Below are 22,451 nucleotides of genomic sequence, written 5' to 3'. Positions count from 1 at the left end.
CTGTCTGGGGGCGAGGGGACTTCCTCCTGCACCGAGATGAAGAAGGTGTTTCATTCCGTCAAAGACACTCACTTCCTTTTCTGAGTCGTTCTTCAGGTACCCTGCCTCCTTCCCTGAAGGAGGCCTGGTTGTACTCAAAGGGGGCAGTGAGAGGTTGCTTCCCTGTGCCCTGGCATAGCACGGTGGCAGTGACCCGGAAGGTCTCCAGTCCAGATCTTGTATCCATCGCCAAATTGCTGTGTGGCCACTGGACAGTCTTCTCTGCCTTCTTGGCCTCATCCCACTGGCCTGCCTTGCAAGGTTGTTGTAAAGATTCCAGAGATAACACCCGTGAAGCGCTTGTAATGACACGTTTGTCCCTAGATTCAGTTGGAAGCCTGCCGTAATTAATTATACTGTGCCTGAATTCGGCTGCAGTCGCGCATGCTTCTTGGGAAATGCATCCCATTGAACTCAGCAGTTGTTGATGATAATGCTTCGCCCCCTCGTGGGCCTTAGATATCCACCCATCCACCCCCCTGTGGCTTGTTCCTTTTTATATAGAAAATCAGCATCAAGTTCTCCATTTTGGTAGATGGTCACGGTTCATTCTCAAGGGGTTATTGCCGCAGGGGTGGTTTCTTCACAGTAAATCCAGATTTTCTTTTAAACCAGGTCATTTGTAAAAAGAGACATTGATAATTGATTTTTCCCCCATTTAAAAATCTAGGGATCCAGTGAGTGAGTAATAGCAGGCAATTGTTAGCCATGAGATGTGCTAAATTTATAATGTTAACATTACTGTTTGGATTTTTTAAAAAAACTTTTGCATGGGTGACTTCTACATGCTCTAATGTATTTTTATAATGTGCTGGGTAGCACCACGTTCTTATGATTTTGTACTTCCTATTACAAAATGTTAGTGGATGCCATATAGTGGTTTCCATCTTTAAAAATCTTGTACCTATTATTATAGTTGTGTGCCAAGAGCGTTTTCAATTCACGCCATCGCAGAAGAGGCATTCTCCCCTTCAGTCTCACCCAGGAGAGAATGCCTCTTCTGATGACATCTTTGCACACACCAACTAAAAACTCAAGAAGTATGATCTGTTTCTTTCCCCACAAAAGCAAGTGATTTCAGTAAACTGCAGCTTGGCGTGGTTAAGTTAATGAGCTGAGATGCCTTTACTTGGGTGACAATCCCCAAAAGGGGGGAAAGTGGGTTTTAAAAAGCATGGCTTTCTAGCCACTCTCCTCTGAGCATACCCAGTGGTCACATCAAAGCTGCCTAAAAGGCAGGCTCAACATCTCTTCTGAAGAGAAATTAAAGCCTGTTGAGCATTCCTCCTGTTGCTGATGGGTGCTCATTTCCCGACTTCTGTGTCTCTGTCCAGGTGAAGCAATGGGTAGCCCCGAAGACGATTTGATCGGGATCCCTTTCCCGGAGCACAGCAGTGAGCTTTTGGGGCGCTTGAATGAGCAGCGCCGGCGGGGGGTGCTCTGTGACGTCACCCTCCGGGCCCAAGGCTCGGAGTACCGCACCCACCGAGCCGTGCTGGCTGCCTCCAGCCGCTACTTCCAGCGGCTCTTTGCGGGGCCAGGCATGGGCGTGTGCGAGTTGGACTTTGTGGGTGCCGAGGCCCTGGGGGCCCTGCTGGACTTTGCCTACACCGCCACCTTGACCATCAGCACGGGCAGCCTCGGGGAGGTGCTGCGTGCCGCCCGCCTGCTGGAGATTCCCTGCGTCATTGCCGCCTGCGTGGAGATCCTGCAGGGCAATGGCCTGGAGGCCCCCGTCCCCGACGATGCCGCCCGCGAGTGTGCCCGCCGCTACCTGGAGGCCTTCGCCACGCTGCCCAACGCCGAGGGCGACCTGCCTGAGCCCCCTCCAGCTCCCCGCCGCAGCAAGAAGCCCCGCAAGTTCCTACAGACGAAGGGCTCCCGGCTCAACAACCACATCGCTGAGCTGTCCCCTTCGCCGTCCCCCTCCTCGACGGGGACCCAGGAGCGGCCCAGCCCTCCCAGCCAGGCCTCTCCTGCGCCTGCCCTGGTCCACCCGCGGGAGTACGAGGAAGAGGTGCTCCCGCCCTCTCGCACTTTCCCCTACCCGTACACCCCGGGCCTCTCCCCGGAGGATCTGGGCTCCGAGGATGAGCCGGCTGACCACGACCTTATGTCCTACATGCGTGTGCTGAACCCGGAGGGGCTCTCCCCCTGCCTCGACCCGAAGGACAAGCTGGTGCGCAAACGCCGCTCCCAGATGCCTCAGGAGTGCCCCGTCTGCCACAAGGTCATCCACGGCGCCGGCAAGCTCCCTCGCCACATGCGCACCCACACCGGGGAGAAGCCGTTTGCCTGTGAGGTCTGCGGGGTCCGCTTCACTCGGTGAGTATAATCTCGAGATCGGTTCCTAACCACCCTCTATGTCGCTGAGGCTGCATCTGCAGGATGAGGTGGGTGTGAGCTGGTAGAATGCTGAAGCGGCAGAAAAGGCTGCCTCGCTTCAGGATAGAGGTGGGAGATTGAACTTCCGACAACTCTCCCTTCTGCAGATGACTCCTTGCAGCTAGAAAACTAGCAGTGCGGGCCAAAATCTGGCCCGGAATTTTCCCTCTCATCTGCTAGCTCTTTGGCTGCAAGGAGTCAACCTGAAAGGGGGGAAAAGCCACTTGCACCCTGAAGGTGAGTCAGGTAGTTTTTACCACCTCAGTATTTGGCTTGCTCTTCCTGAAACGTGTATTAAAAAGATCTTCCACTCCTCCTCTCTGGCATGACTATCCCCAGTGTTTAATTGATAGTTCTGGTGAGGATTTTCATCATAATTGTTCTTCACACTAAAGCATCTCCCGAATCCCAGGAAAAGCTTCACCTCTTCTTGAATTTTTGCCAGTTGTATCAAACCAGACCTGGCTTTCCGTTGTTGTCTTTTAAAAGGTATTTTCCATTATTCTCATTGGTTTATTACTGGGTTTTTCCTTTTCTGGGATGTGCCCCTGGCAACAGCTAAGAAATAATGTTTTAACTATTGCCAGCCCTAGTCCTTTCCCCAGTGCCATTGCTTGATGGGGCCACCTGAAGCCCCCCAGTTAGATTCAGGGGCCACCTTGGTCTTCGGAATGCCCCCTGATTTAATTAGGGGCTTGGGACCCAATTCAGGCTGAACCACTTTGACCCGCTTTGGCTAGTTCTTTGCCAGCTCTCTCCGCAACCTTTTATTTACAGAAAGAAGACAAAATGCACCTCGGGCCAAGGCTCCGAGCACTCTTGTCTTCTCAGACAGGGCTAGCAACCTGAATATTTTAAAAGGAATGAGAGAGCTTATATTTTCAAGCTGCCAATTCTGCACTTCAAACCAAGATCCACATGGTTTTCTGAAATTTCAGAGTGGTTTCTCCAGGGTTGGATCTGCTTCCAAAGCCTCTCTCTCCACCCCCCTGCCCCCATGAGCCCTAGAAGCATGCTCCTAGGAAGCGGAGACTTTAGCGGGCAAGGAAACGGTGCAGATCTCCTTGGCCCCTCACTTAACGCAAGCCTTCTGCTGCTTCTTCCTCCCTCTGCAGGAATGACAAGTTGAAGATCCACATGCGGAAACACACGGGGGAGCGCCCCTACTCCTGCCCGCACTGCCCGGCACGCTTCCTGCACAGTTACGACCTGAAGAACCACCTCCACCTGCACACAGGCGCCCGGCCCTACGAGTGCTGTCTCTGCCACAAGGCCTTCGCCAAGGACGACCACCTGCAGCGCCACCTCAAGGGCCAGAACTGCCTGGAGGTGCGGACGAGGCGCCGGCGCCGCGGCCCCGAACACGACCCGGACCCCTTGCCCCCCGCGGGGACGTCCCCGCCCTCCGCCGACCTCGACTTGACCAACGGGCAGATCGAGGGGCTGCGCCTCTCGCTCGCCCACTACTGGAACCAAGCCCGTCCGGCCCCGTCCCCGGTCCCCAAAGATGAGGAGGACGAGGAGGAGGAGGAGGAGGAGGAAGACGGCGCCGAGGAGGGGTCGCAGACAGACGGGCCGGTGGCCATGGAAACAGCGTAGGGCCCGGGCCTAGGCCCCAGCCCTGCCTTGCTTGGACTGTTGCCATGGCGACTCTGCAAAGGCCGTGTCGTGAACTCGGCCGAGATGCACTTTTTCTCTCCCCCCCCCCCCCACCGTCACTTCCACGCTGCTGGTGCCGCCGCCATGGGGACCATATAAAGCGGGGCCAGGCTGTTGCCACAGAGGTGGGATGCACTATGGTCCGCCCTCTGCCCCAGTGCGCTGCCTCAGTGCCTTCAGCGGCCTCTGTTCAGGGGGCAGTTCTGAACCAAAGCAGGTGGGGTGGGCAGGAGGAGCAGGACGGGAGGCGTGCATGCAACTCAGGACTGCAAAATAAGCAATTAAGTAGGGGTAGTGCCCTGTGGGGTGAGGTGCGGGGGCCTGACATAATAAATAAATAAATATATATATATGTTTGTAATTTGCAAAGGAGAGGATCTTGGCTGGTGGCTGACAAGGCCTTCGGCCCTGCACTTTGGGATAGTATCCCCATGTCGGGAAGCACGACAGTGGTGAATGTTGAGGGGCGGGCAGCCAGATCCCTTTCCCAGATCAGAATAGGGGTGTGTGCGTGGGTGTGCCAGGACTCCTGGTTTTCTGTTCTTGCTTCCAGGTCCTTGGGGATCGCAGACATTTATTTCTGAAGCAAAAAAACCCCCCAACCTGTATGTACTTCCTGCCTCTGGGATTGGCAGCTGTTTGGGGATCTGTGCCGGCAAAGGGGTGGGGTGGGGTGGGGTGGGGTCGGTTCCACTCAGGGAGAGGCCCCGTTGTGGCTCGGAGACAGGCCATGTCTGGAACGGAGCCTCCATGGTGGTGGCTCCTGTTTTGGTATTTTTTGCACAGAGCAGAGCCAGGCTAGGCCCCTGCTGCCCTCTAGTGGCGTGCTTGCACAGTGCAATGGGCTGGTCCCAGCACTCCTTGGCTCTTTTCCCCCTTTTGTAACAATGGCAGGGAGCGCCCTGCCCCACATTCTCTCCCCCCCCCTTACACATGCACCCAGTCCCCTATGAGAAGGTACATATTTAGCACTTGTTGGGGCCAGGGGGAGATGAAGGAAGAGGCACGGCTCCTCCGAAAGGGGATCCCCCCTCCTCATTTATTATTCTGCAGTGTACACGATGGGGGGTTTTGCACAGAAAGGCAAAATTTTTCCCCCATGTACCCTGCTCCCAATTACCGTTGCTTTCATCTTCCATCCTCGGCCACTCTTTTGCACTAGACCATGCCAGCAATTTGGGGGGTGGGGGTGGGAGCACACTGGCACACAGCGGAGTGGTGGCGAGTGCAAGTGGGGCGCCTCGGTTTCCCTTAGGTTCCCCCTCACCCCTCTGGGGGGGCAAAAGGAGCTGCAGGGGGGCGGGGTGGTGGTCGGTGAGAGGAGAGGAGGTACCCCCTGGAGTATTAGCTCAGAGTTTATCTATATTTAAGAGATGATGTAATATATTCTTATTTCCCTCTCTCTGCTTCCCCCCTGTTCCAGCCCCCACCTCCTGCTGCAGCAGGAGCGGTGGTATGGGGAGGGGTGTGTCTCGTCGGGCAAAGAGTGGGGTAGTATCAGGTCCACAATGTCTTCCTTGGCTTTTGAAAGTGCCTGTATGTTTAAACTTGAATCTTTAGCAACTTGAAATGCATAACTGCTTGTGTACACACACACACACACACACACACACACACACACACACACACACACGGTGTTTTTGACCCAGCCTGGGTCCTCGCCTAACTCCCCCCACCCCGTTCCCCATCTCCTCCCTCTCGCCCCATTTCTCAGTGATTCAATGGGCGTGAGAACCATCGGATGACCTTGGTCTTTGGGTCACATGGCATAGCCCTCTGCTCTGGACCACGGCTCCCATCCGTACTGGCAAAAGGGGTGCAGGAAAACGTGCGTTCTTTACCAGAGTCTGCAATGGGGATGGAGTGGTGGGGGGGGGGGGCTGTTTCTTTTCCCAGCGTGCTGTTTTTTTCCTGGTGACTGTCCATTCCAGCTGCTTGACAATAAAGTGGAAAGCAGGGAAACTCTGGCCTCGGTCATGTTTTTTGTGTACGTTTGCAGGGGTGGCCGCTTCCCTGAGGCACGGTGAGCTAATCGTCTCAGGCAGCCGACTGCTGGGGGCATCCGTGAGGCAGCTTAGATGCTCTCCTGCCCTCTGCTTTCAAACCAGAGAAAGAGGGCGAGGAGGTGGGTGCACACGGCAGGGAGGGTACCTTGCTCAGGCACACAGACGCCATGAGCCACCACTGTGTTTGAAAAGCATGCGTGGGTGGTCCTATGCGACACCAGGGCAGACACACGCAGGTATGTGCTTTTAAGCCATAACGGGTGGCCACTTTCCTGGGCCCAGCTGCCACACACACACATGTATCTCTGTGCATGTGCCATGCACATTTTCTGCATGAAAAATGAAGGGAAGGTATGCACCACGTAAAGCGCCCTCTTTCCTCCCGGAAAGTGGAGACGTTTAATGCTTTTGCGTCTGGCTTCCACAGGGCAGGAGGAAGCCCACCCAACCATGTGGCAGTGTATACAATCTAATTTGATAATTTTATGGCTACACCTTTTTCTGGAACGAGGAGGAGAGGATGCATCTCTCAGCTGCCCTGGCTGCCCACATCTCTTCCTACGTCTCAGGTGTGGGGCTTTTTTCAGTTTTCACCTCTTTCAGCTCTTCGGACTCGGGAGAAGACTCTTCGCTGTCACTGCCCTCTGTGCGCTTTTGGTAACTGAAATCCAGACTGCTGGAAGGGCAGGGGAAGAAGAGAGAGTTGTCAAGAGCAGGGCTCAGCACCCCTGCTCCCTCCAACCGGGGTTCCCCGATGTTGTTGGCTATAACTCCCAGCATCCCCAGCTGCAACGGCCTTTGGCTGGGCATTCTGGGAGGTGCAGTGGTCAACATCTGGGAATCCCTGTTAGAGGGGGCACCGCTCAGCACTTCAATCGAGTTGCAGATCAAAGTAAGGCTTCTAGTTCTTATGGCTACTGAGGTCTGCCTACGAGCTCATGTGCAGAAACCTGAGAAGTGGCTGAATAAGCTGTTCGAAATCTCTGCTAGAGAGTCCACACACACACACACACACATCACACACACACACACACACACACACACACACACACACACACAGACCTTTCTCTGTCGTGGTGGGATTGTGGGCTGATTCAGTTAAATGGGCCAGAATTGAGCCTGTTTGATTCTTCAAGGGGGAGAGAAATATGTGGCAACAGCCACCCCTCCACAGCCACTGTGGATTAGCAGGGATTCTCACCGTTGGGTCCCCAGATGTTATTGGACTTCAACTCCCACAATCCCCAGCCCCAGTGGCCTTTGGTTAGGGATCATTTCTTTCTTTCTTTCTTTCTTTCTTTGATTTGTACACTGCCCTTCCAAAATGGCTCAGGATTATGGGAGTTGGAAGTCCAATAATATCTGGGGACCCAATGCTGAGAATCCCTGGATGAGGGAGTCCCTTGTCTTGCAAACTAACTGCCGATCCTGGTGGTGGTCTGCGTCCGGATGTCCCACCCAGTTTCCTCCCTGACCTCTAAAGCTCCCTCTACATCGCGCCTCTCCTGGCTGTTAGCTCTCATCTGCACAAATGTTCCGATTTCCTTTACAGAGCCTGCCCTCCGTCAGCGTTCTGTTGCTGATGGCAAAAGGTTCCCCGTGATTTCCCCCCTGAGCAGACAAGCAGGGAGGTTTCCCGAAGGACCAGCACCCCCACCCCTGCACCCACCCTGTCCGGCTGGTTCCCCTCCCTCACCTGGAGGAAGACTCCAAGCTGGAGCTGCTCTCTTCAGCAGAACTGGTGGGTGTTTCCCTCTCGCTGCTGGTGCTGCTCTCCTCGTCGTCGTCTTCCTCCTCCTCCTCTTCCTCCTCTTTCAGCTGAGCTAGAACTTTCTTGGCCAGCACAGGGGGCAAGCTGCGGCAGTCCCCCTGACCTCTCACGGCCCGCTCGATCTGGCGCTTCAGCGCCTGCCGCTGCCACCGCCGTTCCTCGTCTCGCGCCCCCCTCAGCGCCCGCACAGCCCCGGTCCACAGGGCCATGGCTTCCTCGTCACTGGAGTCCCTGGCCGGAGAGACACACAAAGGGTGTGATGGGAATACAAGACACCCAGGGGCTCCCAACCAGGGTTCCTCCAGATGTTGCTGAACGACAAAAACCCCATCGTTCCCAGCGACGATTTATTGGGGCTGGGGGTGATCGGCGTTGTAGTTCAGCAACATCTGGAAGCTCCCAGGTTGGGGACCACGGCACGACATATCCCTTAATGCCCTGGGGGCAGGGTTTCTTAACTTTGGGCCCCCAGATGTTGTTGGACTACAACTCCCATCATCCCCAGACATGGCCTTTGTGGCTGAGGGTGATGGGAGTTGCAGTCCAACAACATCTGGGGTCCCAAGGTTAAGAAGCCCTGCCCTGGGGTCATGCCTGCTCGCTGTTCCATCTGACCCTTGGAGAGGGGAAGCGAAAGGGCCTGCCCTCCTCCCCGCCACCGTCACTTGGTGGCTGCCACAAGTTCTGGCTTCCGTGGCCGATGTTGCTTCACTTGTAGTAGTCGCCTGGTCCTCCCTGACCCTGTTTCCTGGTGCTGAGTGACAGCTGTTAAGTTCCTAGTCGAGGGGTCGGCCACTGTGCCTCTCCAGCTGTTGCTGAATTACAACTCCCAACACTCCCCGCCACAACACATTTTGCGGTGGGGGGTGATGGGAGTTGTAGTCCAGCACCATCTGGATAGCTAAGGTGGTCTACCCCTGGTCTAGTCCTTGGGGTTCAAGGATAGGCCTAAGAGAACATGCACAATGCTTACTGGAATCTAAGCACTTGGCAATCCCTGCGAGAGATTTCTCCTCCCTCGATGCACACGTCCGAGAGAGAGAGAGAGAGAGGTGTGTGTGTGTGTGTGTGTGTGTGTGTGTGTGTGTGTGTGTACACAATTTGCAAGGCTCCCTGGGCAGGGGCTGAAAATAGTTATTAAACCGCCTTTGAGCGGAAACTTCTAAAAGAATGGGGAAACATTGTGGGGAGGAGGGAAGTATTATATATTTTAAAAATTGCCCATTTTCACACGGAGTAGATTGACCGAGTGGACCCAGTTTTCTCCACATCCTTTGCAGCTCTCTCCTGCTGGCATCCTCTCAAGGCCAAATGGAGTCAAATGGTTTATCGGGGGCAGGCGACCAAACACGACCAAACATGTGCAGACATTAAGTGTATGGAAATGGCTGACTCACATCTCCTCGTCCATCTCTCCCTGGTAGGTTAGTGGGGCCATGCAGATGGAACAGATATTTTTCAGAAGCTTGTAGCATTCGGTGCAGTAAATACCTGTGGAGTTGCCGGGGCGGGGGGGGGGGGGTGAGGAGCAGAGCAGAGAAATATGGACAGACGATAAAAAACCACGGATGGAGATAAGCCCAACTGTGATCAGAAGCATTTCTTATGGGCACTGTGCCTAGTGGGAAATGGATGCCTAGAGGGACAACAAGATCGCTGGGAGGGAGGAAGAAAGGAGGAGGAAGAGGGGCGCCCACATTCCGAACCAGAATAGAAGCTGGCAGTGCACTGGGTGGAACTGGAGTATGCAAGTCCCTTGGAAAGGCCAAGATGATCCCCTGAAAGTGAACTCGGCCCAGAGATGTCATGCCCTGACGTAGCAGGACTCTCACACCTTTTGGTGCCTGCTCACAAGGTGGCTGAAAGTTGCTCGAGTGCTCAGATCCATGCCTGGGGCCTGCCCCTTTCAGGAGCATAGGAAGCTGCCTTATACCGACGCTGACAATCCAGCTCAGTATTGCCAGCACTGACTGGCAGCGGCTCTGCAAGGTGACTCCGGCTCGGGACATTCCCAGCCCTACATGGAGATGCTGCCAGGGACTGAACCGGGGGGCCTTGTGCAGGCGAAGCAGATACTCCGCCACTGAGCTGTGGGCCCCAGTCCCCTGCAGAAAAATGGCCCCACTGGACCCACGCTGTGCAGGGTTCAGCTAGACAGGCCTGGCTCCTCGGAGCCCGGGACAGAGCACCCACCCGGGCCTCTCCCAGTTCCCAACCTCGGCAGTTCGGCGTGCTGCACGTGACGTAGTCCTCACTGGCCGCGCTGTCGCGGATCTTCCCGCAGCCCATGCAGTACGACTCGTGCACCCCTAGCTTCTTCGCCAGGAAGGCACAGAACGGCAACCTGCAACAGACAGCAGGGGCATCACTTCAGTGTGCTTGCAGAACCTCTTTTTAAAAACTTGCCTCTCCTGCTTGGCTATGACCCTGCTGGCCGGTCTCTTCCTCTCCCTTGGAGCTGTCCATGGTCTGGATCCTGCCTGGGATTCTTTTCTCCACCCAGAGCCTTGCCTCCACCGAAACCTCGGGTTGACCCATGACCTCCCCCAGCCCAGGACAGGGTAGCAAGTAACACGCAAAATCTGGGCAGACATTTGGATGATGACAACTCTGGAAGCATCGCTAATTTCCCTGAATCCAGAGGAAGTGTGGCCGGCTTACTTGGAAGCAAAGACGAGGAGGATGTTTTTGCGGCCCCCATCAGCGGACCGTTGCCTCACGGCCTTCAGCACAGCGGCTGCTAGCCCCGATCTGCGGGTCAGGATGGTGTGGTAGAGGTAGCAGATGCGCTCCTAGGGGGCAGAGAATGCTGGGTGAATATGGGTCCCAGACGGTAGGGATGTGCAAACAGGTATCTGTTCGGTTTGATGACTCAGTATCGAACCGAACCCCCTAGCCTGTTTGAAGGGTTCTTAAGTTGGACTCACCCTCTCTGGGGGGTGCTGCCATAGCTGCGGGTGTGTGTGTGTGTCCAGAGGTCCCCCCTCCATATATGCCCCAATTGCCCAGTTTGGGCAGTCTTCGGATGGTTCTGGGCCTGCCCTCTGTGGCGGTGGCCTTTTTGGAGGCTGCCGTGCATGCCCAATGGGCCTCTGCGTGACCAGGTCTGCGAAACGAACCAAGGGAAGGTTCGGGGGTGGGTGCCAAAACCAAACATGCCCGGTCCGGTTCCAATCCGGTCTGGGCTCGAACCGGACCAGGCTAACCCAGTTTTGTGCACACCCCTCCGAGGTGGCAGGAGGGAAGGTGCAGAGAAAGGCAGCCCAGGGAGTCAAGCGACTGGAGAAACTTCCCTACAAGGAAAAGCACAAGCACAAGTATTTGGACTACCTAGTTTAGAAAGAAGGTGACCAAGGAAGGACCTGACAAGAGCTGTAAAATGATGCCTGTGTGGGCAGAGAGAACGTTTCCTTCCCTGCCCCATAGTACTGTGAGCCAGCGTGGTGTAGTGGCTAGAGTGCTGGACTAGGACCGGGGAGACCCGAGTTCAAATCCCCATTCAGCCATGAGACTTGCTGGGTGACTCTGGGCCAGTCACTTCTCTCTCAGCCTAACCTACTTCACAGGGTTGTTGTGAGGAGAAACTCAAGTATGTAGTACACCGCTCTGGGCTCCTTGGAGGAAGAGCGGGATATAAATGCAAATAATAATAATAATACTTGGGGTCACCCAATGAAATGGATGGACAGTACATTCAGAACAAGCCAAAGGAAACTGGAAAATACTCGCAGAGTGTGTCGCCGATTGCAGGGGTTCTTAAACTGGGGCCCCCCAGATCTTAGGAACATAGGAAGCTGTCATATACTGAGTCAGACCCTTGGTCCATCTAACGCAGTATTTATTTTTTTTTCAATAGACTGGCAGCAGCTTCTCCAAGGCTGCACGCAGGAATCAGCCCTATCTTAGAGATGCTGCCAGGAAGGGAACTTGGAACCTTCTGCTCTTCCCAGAGCGGCTCCATCTCCTAAGAAGGGGAATCTCTTGCAGTGCTCACACTTCTAGTCTCCCATTCAGATGCAACCAGGGCGGATCCTGTTTAGCAAAGGGGAAAAGTTATGCTGGCTACCCCAAGACCAGCTCTCCTCAGTCTTGTTGGACTGAACTGCCATCATTCCCAGCCACAAAGTCAATTGCAGCTGGGGATGATGGATGTTGTAGTCCAACAGCATCTGGGGGCCCAAGGTTGAGAATTTTTGGCTAGAAGGTATCTTTAAAAGGGGGTAAAACAAATTCTAGGAGGAGGAGGAGAGGTCTATCAATGGCTTTGATTAATTATTGCACAACAGAGACTCCGTGAACAGGGGCAGTCTGCATATGAGTGCCAGTTGCTGGGAAGGGCAACCAAGGCAGGGGAAGGCCGTTGCCCAAGCCCTGCTTGTGGCTTCCCAGAACCATCTAGCTGGGTGCTTTTTTCGGAAATGGGATGCAGGAGTATCTGAACCTTCAGTCAAACCCCACGGGGCTCCTCTTGAGGCCAAATCGGGTTGCCGCCACCTCTGTTTCCAGTGCAATTCGTACACAGTGGTGCAATGCCCAGCCTGCACAATTCAGCGTAGGTGCATTTCGAGAGCACAATGGGTTGCTCAGGGCAGTGAGCCAAGCTGCGTGCAAAGGCCAAAGAGAAGAAAACCCCAACCAAAGCCACTAGCTAGCGGGTCTAACTTGGGGGGCATTCCTTCCTGATTGCAGGATTGCGGTATATAAATCAAATAAAAGCAAATAATAAATAAAATTGCAGGCTGGGGAGGGGCAGGCAGGGGCGGGAATCTCTCACCCGCTCACGGGAGGGGTAGTACCAGGCACAGATAACTCGCCGCAGACGCTGTATGTAGGTTCCGAAGACAGCAATGAAGAAGCAGGTTCCATACATGATCCCTAGGAGAGGGGAGGAGAGGGAGCAGCCAGTGAATTGGTCCTCAGTGACACGTTGTGCACACGCTCTTCTGTGTGCCGGAGGATGTGCACATGCTTTCTGCTCGAGAGGTGTCGCAGTTCCTTCTCATAGCTTTTCTGGTGCACCGTGTGACTCCACCAGGGACCACAAGGGGCCTCTGTGCTCCACTGTATTTCCACGCGCATCCGTGCCAGTCAGAAAGAGGCAGACAACTTGGAAGCCTGCGAGTGTCTGACAGCCCTTCAACAATCGCGAGGAAAGCATTCCCTCCTTTCGCAAATGCTAGGACAGAGACGAAAGTTCTCCCGTGGGATAGTCTGGCATGAATTCTGGAAGCATGCAAGGGGAGGAAAAGGGATGTGGAAGAAAGCGTCTCTGCCTCCCTGTGTTTCTCTCTGGTGGCAGATCTCTCATAGGAACCTAGGAAGCTGCCATATACTGAGTCAGACCACTGGTCTATCCAGCTTAGCATTGTCTTCACAGACTGGCAGCGGCTTCTCCAAGGTTGCAGGCAAGAATCTCTCTCAGCCCTATCTTGGAGATGCTGCCAGGGAGGGAACTTGGGACCTAGATGCTCTTCCCAGAGCGGCTCCATCCCCTGAGGGGAAGATCTTACAGTGCTCACACCTCTAGTCTCCCCTTCATATGCAACCACGACGGACCCTACTTAGCTAAGGGGACCAGTCATGCTGGCTACCACAAGACCAGCTCTCCTCTCCCTTGCTGGAGAAAGGGAACCTTCCCAGCACCCAGTTACCAATTATTAGGTAGCCATCGTAATCCGGTTCGGCTGGACGTAAGCGACACTTCCGGGACAGCACGCTGACGTTGCCACCCTGCAGCACGTCAAAGGCCGAGACCATGTCACGGTACATCTCTCCTGAGTAGCCCGACCCGTTCACACTCACGCTCATTGTCACTGGGGCTGTTTGGGAGAGGGAAAGTTCAGTCCGACGGCAGAGAATCTACCTTCTTGACAAACTTGTGTTAGTGGAATCTGGATAAGAAGCCGCTTTATTTCTTATCTGTCTGTCTACTCTTATATTCGGTTCAAGGTTCCTAGGTTCAAGCCCCCATGGGACGAGGGGATGGATTGGAACACGCTCCCCTGGCCCTCGCACCATACCGGCATATTTCTTACCCCTTGCCACGATTTCACCGTGCAGCTGGAACCGCACCAGGTCAAAGAGCCAGAAGACGGAGTAATCGGCAACAATGAGAAGGGTCACGAGAATGAGCTGCTTGCAGATGGAGATGATGGCCAGCGAATAGCGGAGCTGCTCCTTACGAGGCAACACGAACGAGGCTGTGCGAGGAAACAGAGGGAGGGTGCTGAGCACTGAGACAGACGGCGCCTGGGTCTTCCTCTCTGGGCTTGCTTGGGCCGAGTTCTCTGGGCCGAGCCGTGGTTCTGGCTTGGAACTGGAAACGTCTCTAGGTTAGTGACTGTAGTGGTCGAGGGACTGGACCCACCAGGATCAAGAGACTAGTATCAAGAGACTGAGGATACAGAAGATATATAAATAAGAGAGATTGATAGATGGATAGGCAGGCAGGCAGATATATTAGATAGATAGATAGATAGATACTGTAGACCAGTGATTCTCAAACTTGGGTCCTCAGGTGTTATTGGACTTCAACTCCCATAATCCCCAACCAAAGGCCACTGAGGCTGGGGATTATGGGAGTTGAAGTCCAATAACACCTGAGAACCCAAGTTTGAGAATCACTGCTGTAGACAGATAGATAGCAGGGGGATGGCAAGCTCTCTATGCCCCAAATGGACAGACGGACAGATGGATGGATGCAGGAAGCTCCCATGCTGCTGGTGCCAAAGAAACAGAGCCCCTTTAAACCCCAACAGTTTCTGTGGCGCGAGCAGCATTGGAGACATCACACTGATAACAAGACAAGGTCAGCCCTCAGTGAGTGGCAGGCCATTGCTGGAGCAACCACCTGGCTTCTTGCCTGGGGCTGGCTTCTACTCAGCCTCCTCCTGCCCGGTGATCTGTCCATGGTCCTGCTTCTGTCCACAGAGCTGTCTCTGGTCCTGCTGAATTCTCATGCTTGGACTCCCTGCTGATCTCTTCGCCAGTACCCCTGTGGGCCCCACGTGGGTCTGAGAAAGCCCTCCAGTGCTTCTCCCAGGGAGAAACCCTGACATCCCCGTTGGACCTTCATGCTGGAGACATCTGACCTGGGCGGAGGTATCTGCTGCTCTCCCTGGAGGACAAGGGCAGGACAGTGGGTCTCTTCAGCTTTCGTTGCAGCGCATCCATTTCGAGGAACGGTCGGGTGATGTAGATGTTGTCGAATCCGTCTTCATGCAAGTAATGCTTCCGGTAGAGCAGAGCCCTGTGGGGAAAGGACATCTCTTCGGCAATACCCCAGATGGAAAGGAGGGTGTATCGTTAAGAGCCAGCATAGTGTAGTGGTTGGAGTGCTGGAGTAGGACTGGGAAAAGACCCGAGTTCGAATCCCCATTCAGCCATGGAACTCACTGGGTGACTCTGTCTGGGCCAGTCATGTGTCTCTCAGCCTAACCTACCTCACAGGGTTGTTGTGAGGATAAAAATAAGTGTGCACTGAGCTCCTCGGAGGAAGAGTGGGATATACATGTCAACCAACCAACCAACACCTCCGTTCTCATGACTATCTGAGCTTTGCTACGCCTGCTACCATCATTCCTTTAAGGCACATGAAGAGCCTTATGCTGAGTCAGTCCATAGCCCATCTAGCTCAGTATGCTCTACACGGACTGGCAGCGTCTCCAGGATTCTGGGTGGCTCTTTCCCAGCCCTTCCTGGAGGTGCTGACAATTGCACCTGGGGCCTCCTGCATGCAAAGAAGGTGCTCTACCACTGAGCTTTGGATGCTCCCATTGAATATATGGAGCTGCCTTCTACTGAGTCAGACCCTTGGTCCATCTCAGCCAGTCTTGTCTACACTGGCTGGCAGCATCTTTCTTGGGTTCCAGATGGTGATTTGAATTTGTCCAGTGGGAGGAGGTAGGGGAGGCCTAGAAGTAAAGTTGTTTCAAGTCTTTCCTTTAAAACCCATTTGTAAGGTACATATGGCTTTTGGTGTCATGAGGCAAGGAGTAGAATGCTCACCTGAGATAGAGGTAAAGAATGACCAAGGTGGACATATAGCCAAAAAACCCAATGGCTTCCTTCGCGGGCTGGAGGCGCAAGGACACGTCCTCCATGATGTCGAAGGCGACCTGGGAAAGGCTCTTGCTTGCGTTGACAGTGACGTCGAACTTGTGGATGGTTGTGATGTTGAACTCAAACTCCTGCCGCACGCGGTTGAGGACATTAACAATGGCTGGTGTGGAAGAAGAGCGTGTGAGGATGAGGAAGATCTCAGGGGACCCTCTGTGCTACAGATCTAATTGGGCATTTCATTGCTTTAACAGTCAGGACTTTGGAACTCCCTGCAACAAGATGGTTGCTCCCCAGGATGGTGCTCAAACATAGGATGGGTGGGGGGAAATAATGGTGAAGGAGGAAAGAAGTTACAGGGGACTTGGTATATAAGAAGTTGCCCTCTATTGAGTCAGACCCTTGGTCCCTCTAGCTCACTAGTGACTACTCGGACTGGCAGCAGCTCTTCAAGGTTTTAGACAAGGATCTTTCCCAGACCTATCTGGAGATGCCAGGGACCTATTTTGCATGCAAAGCAGACACTCTGCCACTGAACTATCCATGCTCCTGATCAACATATGAAGCCATTTCCCCCTCTAAGGTCTATCTGTCTCAATACTGTCTGCAATGGTGGGCGGCGACATCCCTGGGTTTCAGGTGGGGGCCTTTCCCATTCCGGCCTAGAGATGCCAGGGGTTGGATTTGGGGCCTTCTGCTTGCAAACAGCATCATGCTCTCCTACAGAGCTACGGCCCCCTCCCTGTTTGTTTGTTTGTTTGAGAACCTCCCTGTCCAGGAGCAGTCTACCTCTGAATAGCAGCTGCTGGGAATGAGCGGATGCTTTTATTTCCCTCTTCTGGGGACATTACTCCCCACAACCCATGCAATTCAGCACAGCATCCCCTCTCCAACCAAGCACTGAGGCCCTGTGACCAAGCAAGCAGGAAAGATCTGGCGGCACTCACGGTCGGCAACCTTGCGTTTCAGGAAGGGCACGATGTATTGGGGGATGACGCAGAAGACCAGGAGGACTGTGGGAAGGAAAGGTGATGGTGAGAAGGAGGCTCCCCTGTCCCCAAGGCCCTTTACAATCATCCCCTGTGGCTGGGGATGATGGGAGTTGTCGTCCAAAAACCTCTGGGGACCCAAAGTTGAGACCCCACTCCCCACCTCGGTTGTTTTGTTAGTTATGTTTTTCAAATGTATAGGCTGCCATGAAATCATACATCATTTATGATAGAAATCTCTAGGGGGGTTGCATGTCCTGTGAATAAAACGTTTCATGCACGGAGAGTGCACTGAACCTGATTCGGCAGAGGGGCCGGCCCGCACACTCCCACAAGACCAAGTGAGACCATTATATGGAGTCAGACCCTTGGTCCATCTAGCTCAGTATGGGCTACACTGACTGGCAGTGTCTTCTCCAAGGTTCCAGCCCCTCAGGGGTCTTTCCCAAGCCTACTTGGAGATGCTGCCAGGGATTGAACCTGGGACCTTCTGTGTGCAAAGCGGGAGCTCTGCCACTGAGAAATGGTTCAGGAACTCTTGCTGGTGTCTATTTGATGCTTCTTTTTTTGATGGTGAGCCCTTTTGGCCCATATTAATTAATTAATTAAGTAAGTAAGTAAGTAAATAAGTAAACCGCTTTGCAAACGTTTGTTGAAAAGAGGTATATAATTTTTCGTGGGGTGTGTGTGTGTGTGTGTGCATGTGAGATTAGAAAAAGGGGCTTCCTCTCTCTTAACCCGTTCAAATGATCAGAGAGGTCCCCCCACTAAGCTCTCCTCTGGTGACAGAGGCCGGGGTCAGGCGGGACCCTGGGCTGGGCTCCACAGGGGTCAGGGGTGAAGGGCCGCGCTCACTGTTGGCTAAGCCGCAGAGGTACTTGAACAGGAGGACGATGCTGCAGACCCAGTAGATCCAGGGCAGGGCCTGCTCGCACTTCTCCTTGGCGCTGTCGAAGAGGCGGTTGCACTTCCGGTAAGGGCTGCCCATCTCCTCGTTGCAGACGTCACCCAGGTGCAGCAGCCAGTACCAGACGTTGCGGAGGCAGTGGGCTGCAGGGGGGGACGGAGGGGAGACACCGCGTCACGTCCAAGGGCTCCCAGCAAGCAGCCACTGGGAGAGATCCTCGCTGTGAGATACCTCCTCCTACCTCAAACCTAGAACCTCCCGGTGGGGGCATTTAAGAGCAGATCAGGTGGCTGGACTGAGTGGGGTCTCGGGCTGATCCAGCAGGGCTCTACCATTCCTGTATTCTACCAAGACAACCACATGGCTCTGGGGTGGTAATGAGTTGACACCAACTCGAGTCGACACACCGAGTCGACTCACCGACTCGATGGTACAACCTTTCCTTTTTCCTGCTACGAGAGGTCAAGGAGAGTTTCCTGATCCCAGCGAGCTTGAACCTTGTGTGGTTCTTCACCCAGAAGAGCCATCCGGGTGGTTGTTGTTGTTGTTATTATTATTACAACTTTTATACCGCCCTTCCAAAAGGCTCAGGGCAGTTTACATTAAAACGCCATTAAAATCATTTAATTAAAACAAAAATTATAAAAGCATAGAACCATGATTAACAATTAAAAACATCATAAAACAACAATGAAATAGTCAGAACAATTTAAAAACAGGTTTTAAAAAGCTGAGAAAGCCTGGTTGAAGAGATGTTAGCCACAAAGGGACGGCACTTTCTGCCATGGGGCCATTCATAACCCAGGCACTCCCTATGTGTCAATATCCCAGACAAGTGGCTTCGTGTTTCCATTGCTGCTGCTATTTGATTAATGGTTACCGTTTCTAGACTGCGGTGTGTTTATTGTTAACTTCCTCCTAGAGAGAGATCGAGAGATCTGAGCGGCATAGAAATACGATAAATGAGTCAAGGAATAAAGAATACACTTCCTTGCATACGCAGGAAATGTGTGGCATCCATACCTAGGATTCTCCTTGGACCCCACTGCAGACTCTAAATCAGGGCTGCACAGCACTCTAGCTGTGGATGGACCACATCATCCACCCATCCAACACACACACTCATTGTCCGCTGTGGCTGCAGAAGATGGGCACTGAAGTCCGACGACAGCTGGAGAGCCCCCGGGTTTCGCTGCCCTGCTCGGAATCATGGTGTTCCCAAGGGATACGTCTCTCTTGGGGTGTGTATGCCCTGGAGGTCTCCCTTCGCCCCGTCCCGGTCCACACCCAGCACCTACCTACATGCCGCACGGAATCCGTGACGGAGCGGAAGAGCTTTCGGACGCGGTCACCCACCACTTTCGCTTTCCGTGCTATGTCCTTGATTTTCTGTAGCGCATCTAGGCAGAAATGCGATATGATACAACGGATATTTATATATCACTTTTCAACCAAAGTTCCCAAAGTGGCGAAGGAAGGAAGAAGGAGGGAGGGAGGGAGGGAGGGAGGGAGAGAGAGAGAAATATGTCTCCTTGTTCCCAAAGGGCTCACAAATCTAAAAAAGAGACATAAGACAGCCACCAGCAACAGCCCCTGAAGGGATGCTGTGCTGGGGATGGATAGGGCCATTTGCTCTCCCCCTGCTAAATACAAGAGAACCGCCACTTTAAAAAGGTGCTTCTTTTGTTCAGGAGTTCGCAAGGATCAGAAGGTGTAATGGAGGGGAAGCAGATAGGAACTGGAATTGACTAGGCACCAAGCTGGTTTTTGTAGGCAGCACAACCACTGATCGATGGCCCCCTGGACTGGCAGAGGCTCTCTAGAGTTTCAGGCAGGAGCCTTTCCCAGCCGTGTCTGGAGATGTTGGGGGTTGTACCTAGGGCCTCCTGCATGCAAAGCAGATGCCCTCTCAACTTCCCTCGCTTGACCAGCTAACAGAGGAAGGGAGTTCCATTGGAGAGCATCTGCTTTGCACTCTGGGAAGGAAAACCTACGGGAGCTGCTAACTAGAATTACCTGGGAAAGAGGGTGTCAATGAGTTTGCATGAAAAATGCCCCCGCATAAAATCTCAGAATTTGGACGTCATGGGTTTGTGTCCCCCTCTTTTGCCCCATAGCTCCCTGCACAACAACAACAACCCCCATTTACACCACTTGCAGGATGGGATTAGGAATCCACAAAAGAAGGAGAAAGAGAGCCCTGCAGGAAACATTTTTTGTTGTTGTTAACTCAGTAGGAATAGCCTATGAGTAGTGGAGAGTCCCCCGTCCCCCATCTCACTGAGCAGGGGTTGCCGGGCCCTCTGGAGCATTTCCGCCGTCTGGTTCAGGGCAAGCTCTGCACCGCACGATACGGATTCGGTCGCTCTCGAGAAATTCCGTATGATGTTGGCGAAGGGGCCCTCCATGGCCAGGCCGAACGCCAGCAGCAGCAGCATGGTCTTGCCTTCTCCTGTAGGAGACGACAGAGGTAAAGACGTGGGGATGGGATGGATGGTCTTACGGGGAAAGGGCCTTTGTCTTCCCTGGGCTAACTTTGGGCACATTTATGCATGCTGTTATCCAGAGCTTGCCAATAATAAGAATGATGTCCTTGTAGGGAAGGTACTCCAAGATTAATCCTGGAGTACCTTCCCGATGAGGAAAGGCTAAAATGTATGGGGTTTTTAGGATTAGCGAGGCAGGGGGGAGAGATGAATACGGGTGGCAGGGGGTAGGTCACTGCTCTGTAAGATCGTACATTGTAGGAAGGAAGGGGGAGAGGTGTTTATTTTTTTTCCTTCCTCTTTCCTAACACTAGAATCTCAGGCTCAAAGTCACCCCATGAAACCGCCGGGCTACCGTCGATCCAGGACAAAAGGAAAAGCGTCCTCGAGATTAACCTCTGGAACTCACGGCCACAAGACGCGGCACTGCATGGAAGGACGGTGGCAGGGAGTAAGAGAAAAAGGCAAGGAAGAGGAGTGGGGTGTGGCAGAGGCAGCTGGCTTTTTAAAAGGATTAGACAAACCTGTGTGGAGGAGAGATTATCTGTGGAGGAGGAGCAGTTTAAAAATAGAATCTCCACGTTCAGAGGCAGAATACCTTTGAACAGCAGGTGCTGTGGAGACAAACTGGGGAGGCATGTTAGGATGAAGCCCTGCTTGTGGACTCCGTAGAGGCATCTAGCTGTCCCTGGCTGGGAACAGGATGCTAGGTTCATGGACATTTTGTCTTGCCCAACAGGGCTCCCTTCTTGTGGTCTGAAGCCATGATCAGATCTTCTGTTTGGGGTGTGCACTGGGAAGAGAGTCTCCCAAGCCCGGCCCCCTGAAGTCTGAAGGGGAGCTTGACCCAGTGGCTACCCAACTCCAGTCACTGCCTCATCCCCCTCAACCTCTGTTGGCTCTCCTCCTGCTCCCGGGTAGGAGAACCAGCACCTGAGTCCTCAAAACCTGGCTGCCTCCTCGGGCACCTACGTGAGAAAATCTGGGGCAGCATGAGGGCGACGGTGAGCCGTGCTTTGCGGGAGAAGGCCAGCCCAAGCCCCAGGCCCATAGCCAGGCTGATGGTCGACACCAGGCAGTACCAGATGTTGTAGCCTTGGACTAGCAGCACCATGGCCCCGTAGGCCCCCGCGAGGGTCATTCCCAGGACGAAACCCCCCAGGCTGCGTGCCGCTGCTCGGCCTGGGGTGTCCTCTGCCACCCGGGGGTCCTTTCTTTTCCTCTTCGGTTTCCGGTGGGCCTTTTTCTGCCATGCCTCCTTCAGTTGCTGGGGAGAGAACCTGGACAGGAGGCTCATGCTGGCTCTGACCCCGGGGAGGCTGCTTTCGGAGGGGCTGTTTTGCTGGCTTCAGGGGGTGGGGAGGAGGAAAGCGTGCAGGCTTTGGGTTCCGCGCGAGTGGACCCTTGGCATTGGTGCGTCCACACAGGGTTCAGAGACGAGGTTGTAAATCAGCAGCGATGGTTAAACCACAAATAGATAATTCAATGCGGAAGAAAAGGTGAGTTGAAGCTGACGAGGGTCGTAATTTATCTGGAACCGGGTAGGTGAGGGAAGGAGCAGGAGACAAGCCAGCCTGCATTCTACTGGCCCACCCGCCACTAAAACTGTGTCCTGTCGGAACCGACAGTCTCAAAAGCCAGGACATTCCGGGTTCCGCCGGGGCTCCGCCCCCACATTCTGCTTTGGCTCCTCCTCTGACTCGCCAGATTCCATCCTGGCTCCGCCCCCTCCCAGCAGATTCTTTCTGGTGCTGCTCTGACTTTGCCTGCCCACCGGTTCCCAACCCTTAGCATTCTCTGAAGGGGCTAACATTTTTGAAATGTCAGAAAAGACGCAACTTCAGTCGTGAGTTTGGCTGGCTAGGAATGGCTCTTGCTCTCCAGAAGCTATACATTGAGTGCATGGTTGCATATTTCATCCAGGAAGGAAAACAGATTGATTCCCAGCAGCATCTGTCCACTTAATCAACCCTGCTTGCATGACTTAATCAACATCGCTCCTGTTAAGCATTGAGACCACCCAGAATGGCTCGAACTCCGAGACCGAGGGCTGTATCTCTTTGCCCCACCCTCTTCCTGTGCCCCCAGCGTGGCTACTTGCCCACTAAAATGGGACGGTGACCATGGCGACGTGGAACCCTGGATTGTGAT

General features: G+C 53.8%; 2 protein-coding genes across 8 annotated transcripts in view; one reads left to right on the top strand and one right to left on the bottom strand.

Annotated features, from left to right (window-relative positions):
* The window catches only part of ZBTB7B (zinc finger and BTB domain containing 7B), a 39,212-nt gene extending 33,167 nt beyond the window's left edge, over positions 1–6,045 (top strand). For all 4 annotated transcript variants that reach the window (XM_053277512.1, XM_053277509.1, XM_053277511.1 and 1 more), the window contains exons 2-3: positions 1,374–2,364; positions 3,540–6,045. In XM_053277512.1, coding sequence (XP_053133487.1) covers positions 1,382–2,364; positions 3,540–4,023 — 1,467 coding nt within the window. In that variant the 5' untranslated portion in view covers positions 1,374–1,381 and the 3' untranslated portion in view covers positions 4,024–6,045. The remainder of the gene's footprint in view (positions 1–1,373; positions 2,365–3,539) is intronic.
* A 402-nt stretch (positions 6,046–6,447) lies between these two features.
* DCST2 (DC-STAMP domain containing 2) lies at positions 6,448–22,381 on the bottom strand. 4 transcript variants are annotated; one of them, XM_053277468.1, is made up of 15 exons: positions 21,273–22,380; positions 20,096–20,266; positions 19,113–19,214; positions 17,763–17,957; positions 16,866–16,931; positions 15,868–16,081; positions 14,952–15,109; positions 13,896–14,060; positions 13,512–13,679; positions 12,635–12,735; positions 10,522–10,652; positions 10,077–10,204; positions 9,258–9,351; positions 7,786–8,091; positions 6,448–6,762 (listed from the first exon to the last, which is right to left on the bottom strand). In XM_053277468.1, exons 1-15 carry the CDS (start codon positions 21,595–21,597, stop codon positions 6,648–6,650), a joined length of 2,439 nt encoding a protein of 812 aa, XP_053133443.1. In that variant the 5' UTR covers positions 21,598–22,380; the 3' UTR covers positions 6,448–6,647. The 4 variants fall into 4 exon arrangements, with proteins under 4 accessions (XP_053133443.1, XP_053133441.1, XP_053133444.1 ...); XM_053277466.1 differs by having other exon boundaries at positions 6,448–6,765; positions 21,273–22,379; XM_053277469.1 differs by lacking the exon at positions 13,512–13,679 and having other exon boundaries at positions 6,448–6,765.
* Between the last annotated feature and the right edge of the window lie 70 nt (positions 22,382–22,451).

Source organism: Hemicordylus capensis, chromosome 14 (assembly GCF_027244095.1).
Source record: "Hemicordylus capensis ecotype Gifberg chromosome 14, rHemCap1.1.pri, whole genome shotgun sequence".
Classification (NCBI taxonomy): domain Eukaryota; kingdom Metazoa; phylum Chordata; class Lepidosauria; order Squamata; family Cordylidae; genus Hemicordylus; species Hemicordylus capensis.
This window is presented reverse-complemented; position numbering and strand designations above follow the sequence as displayed.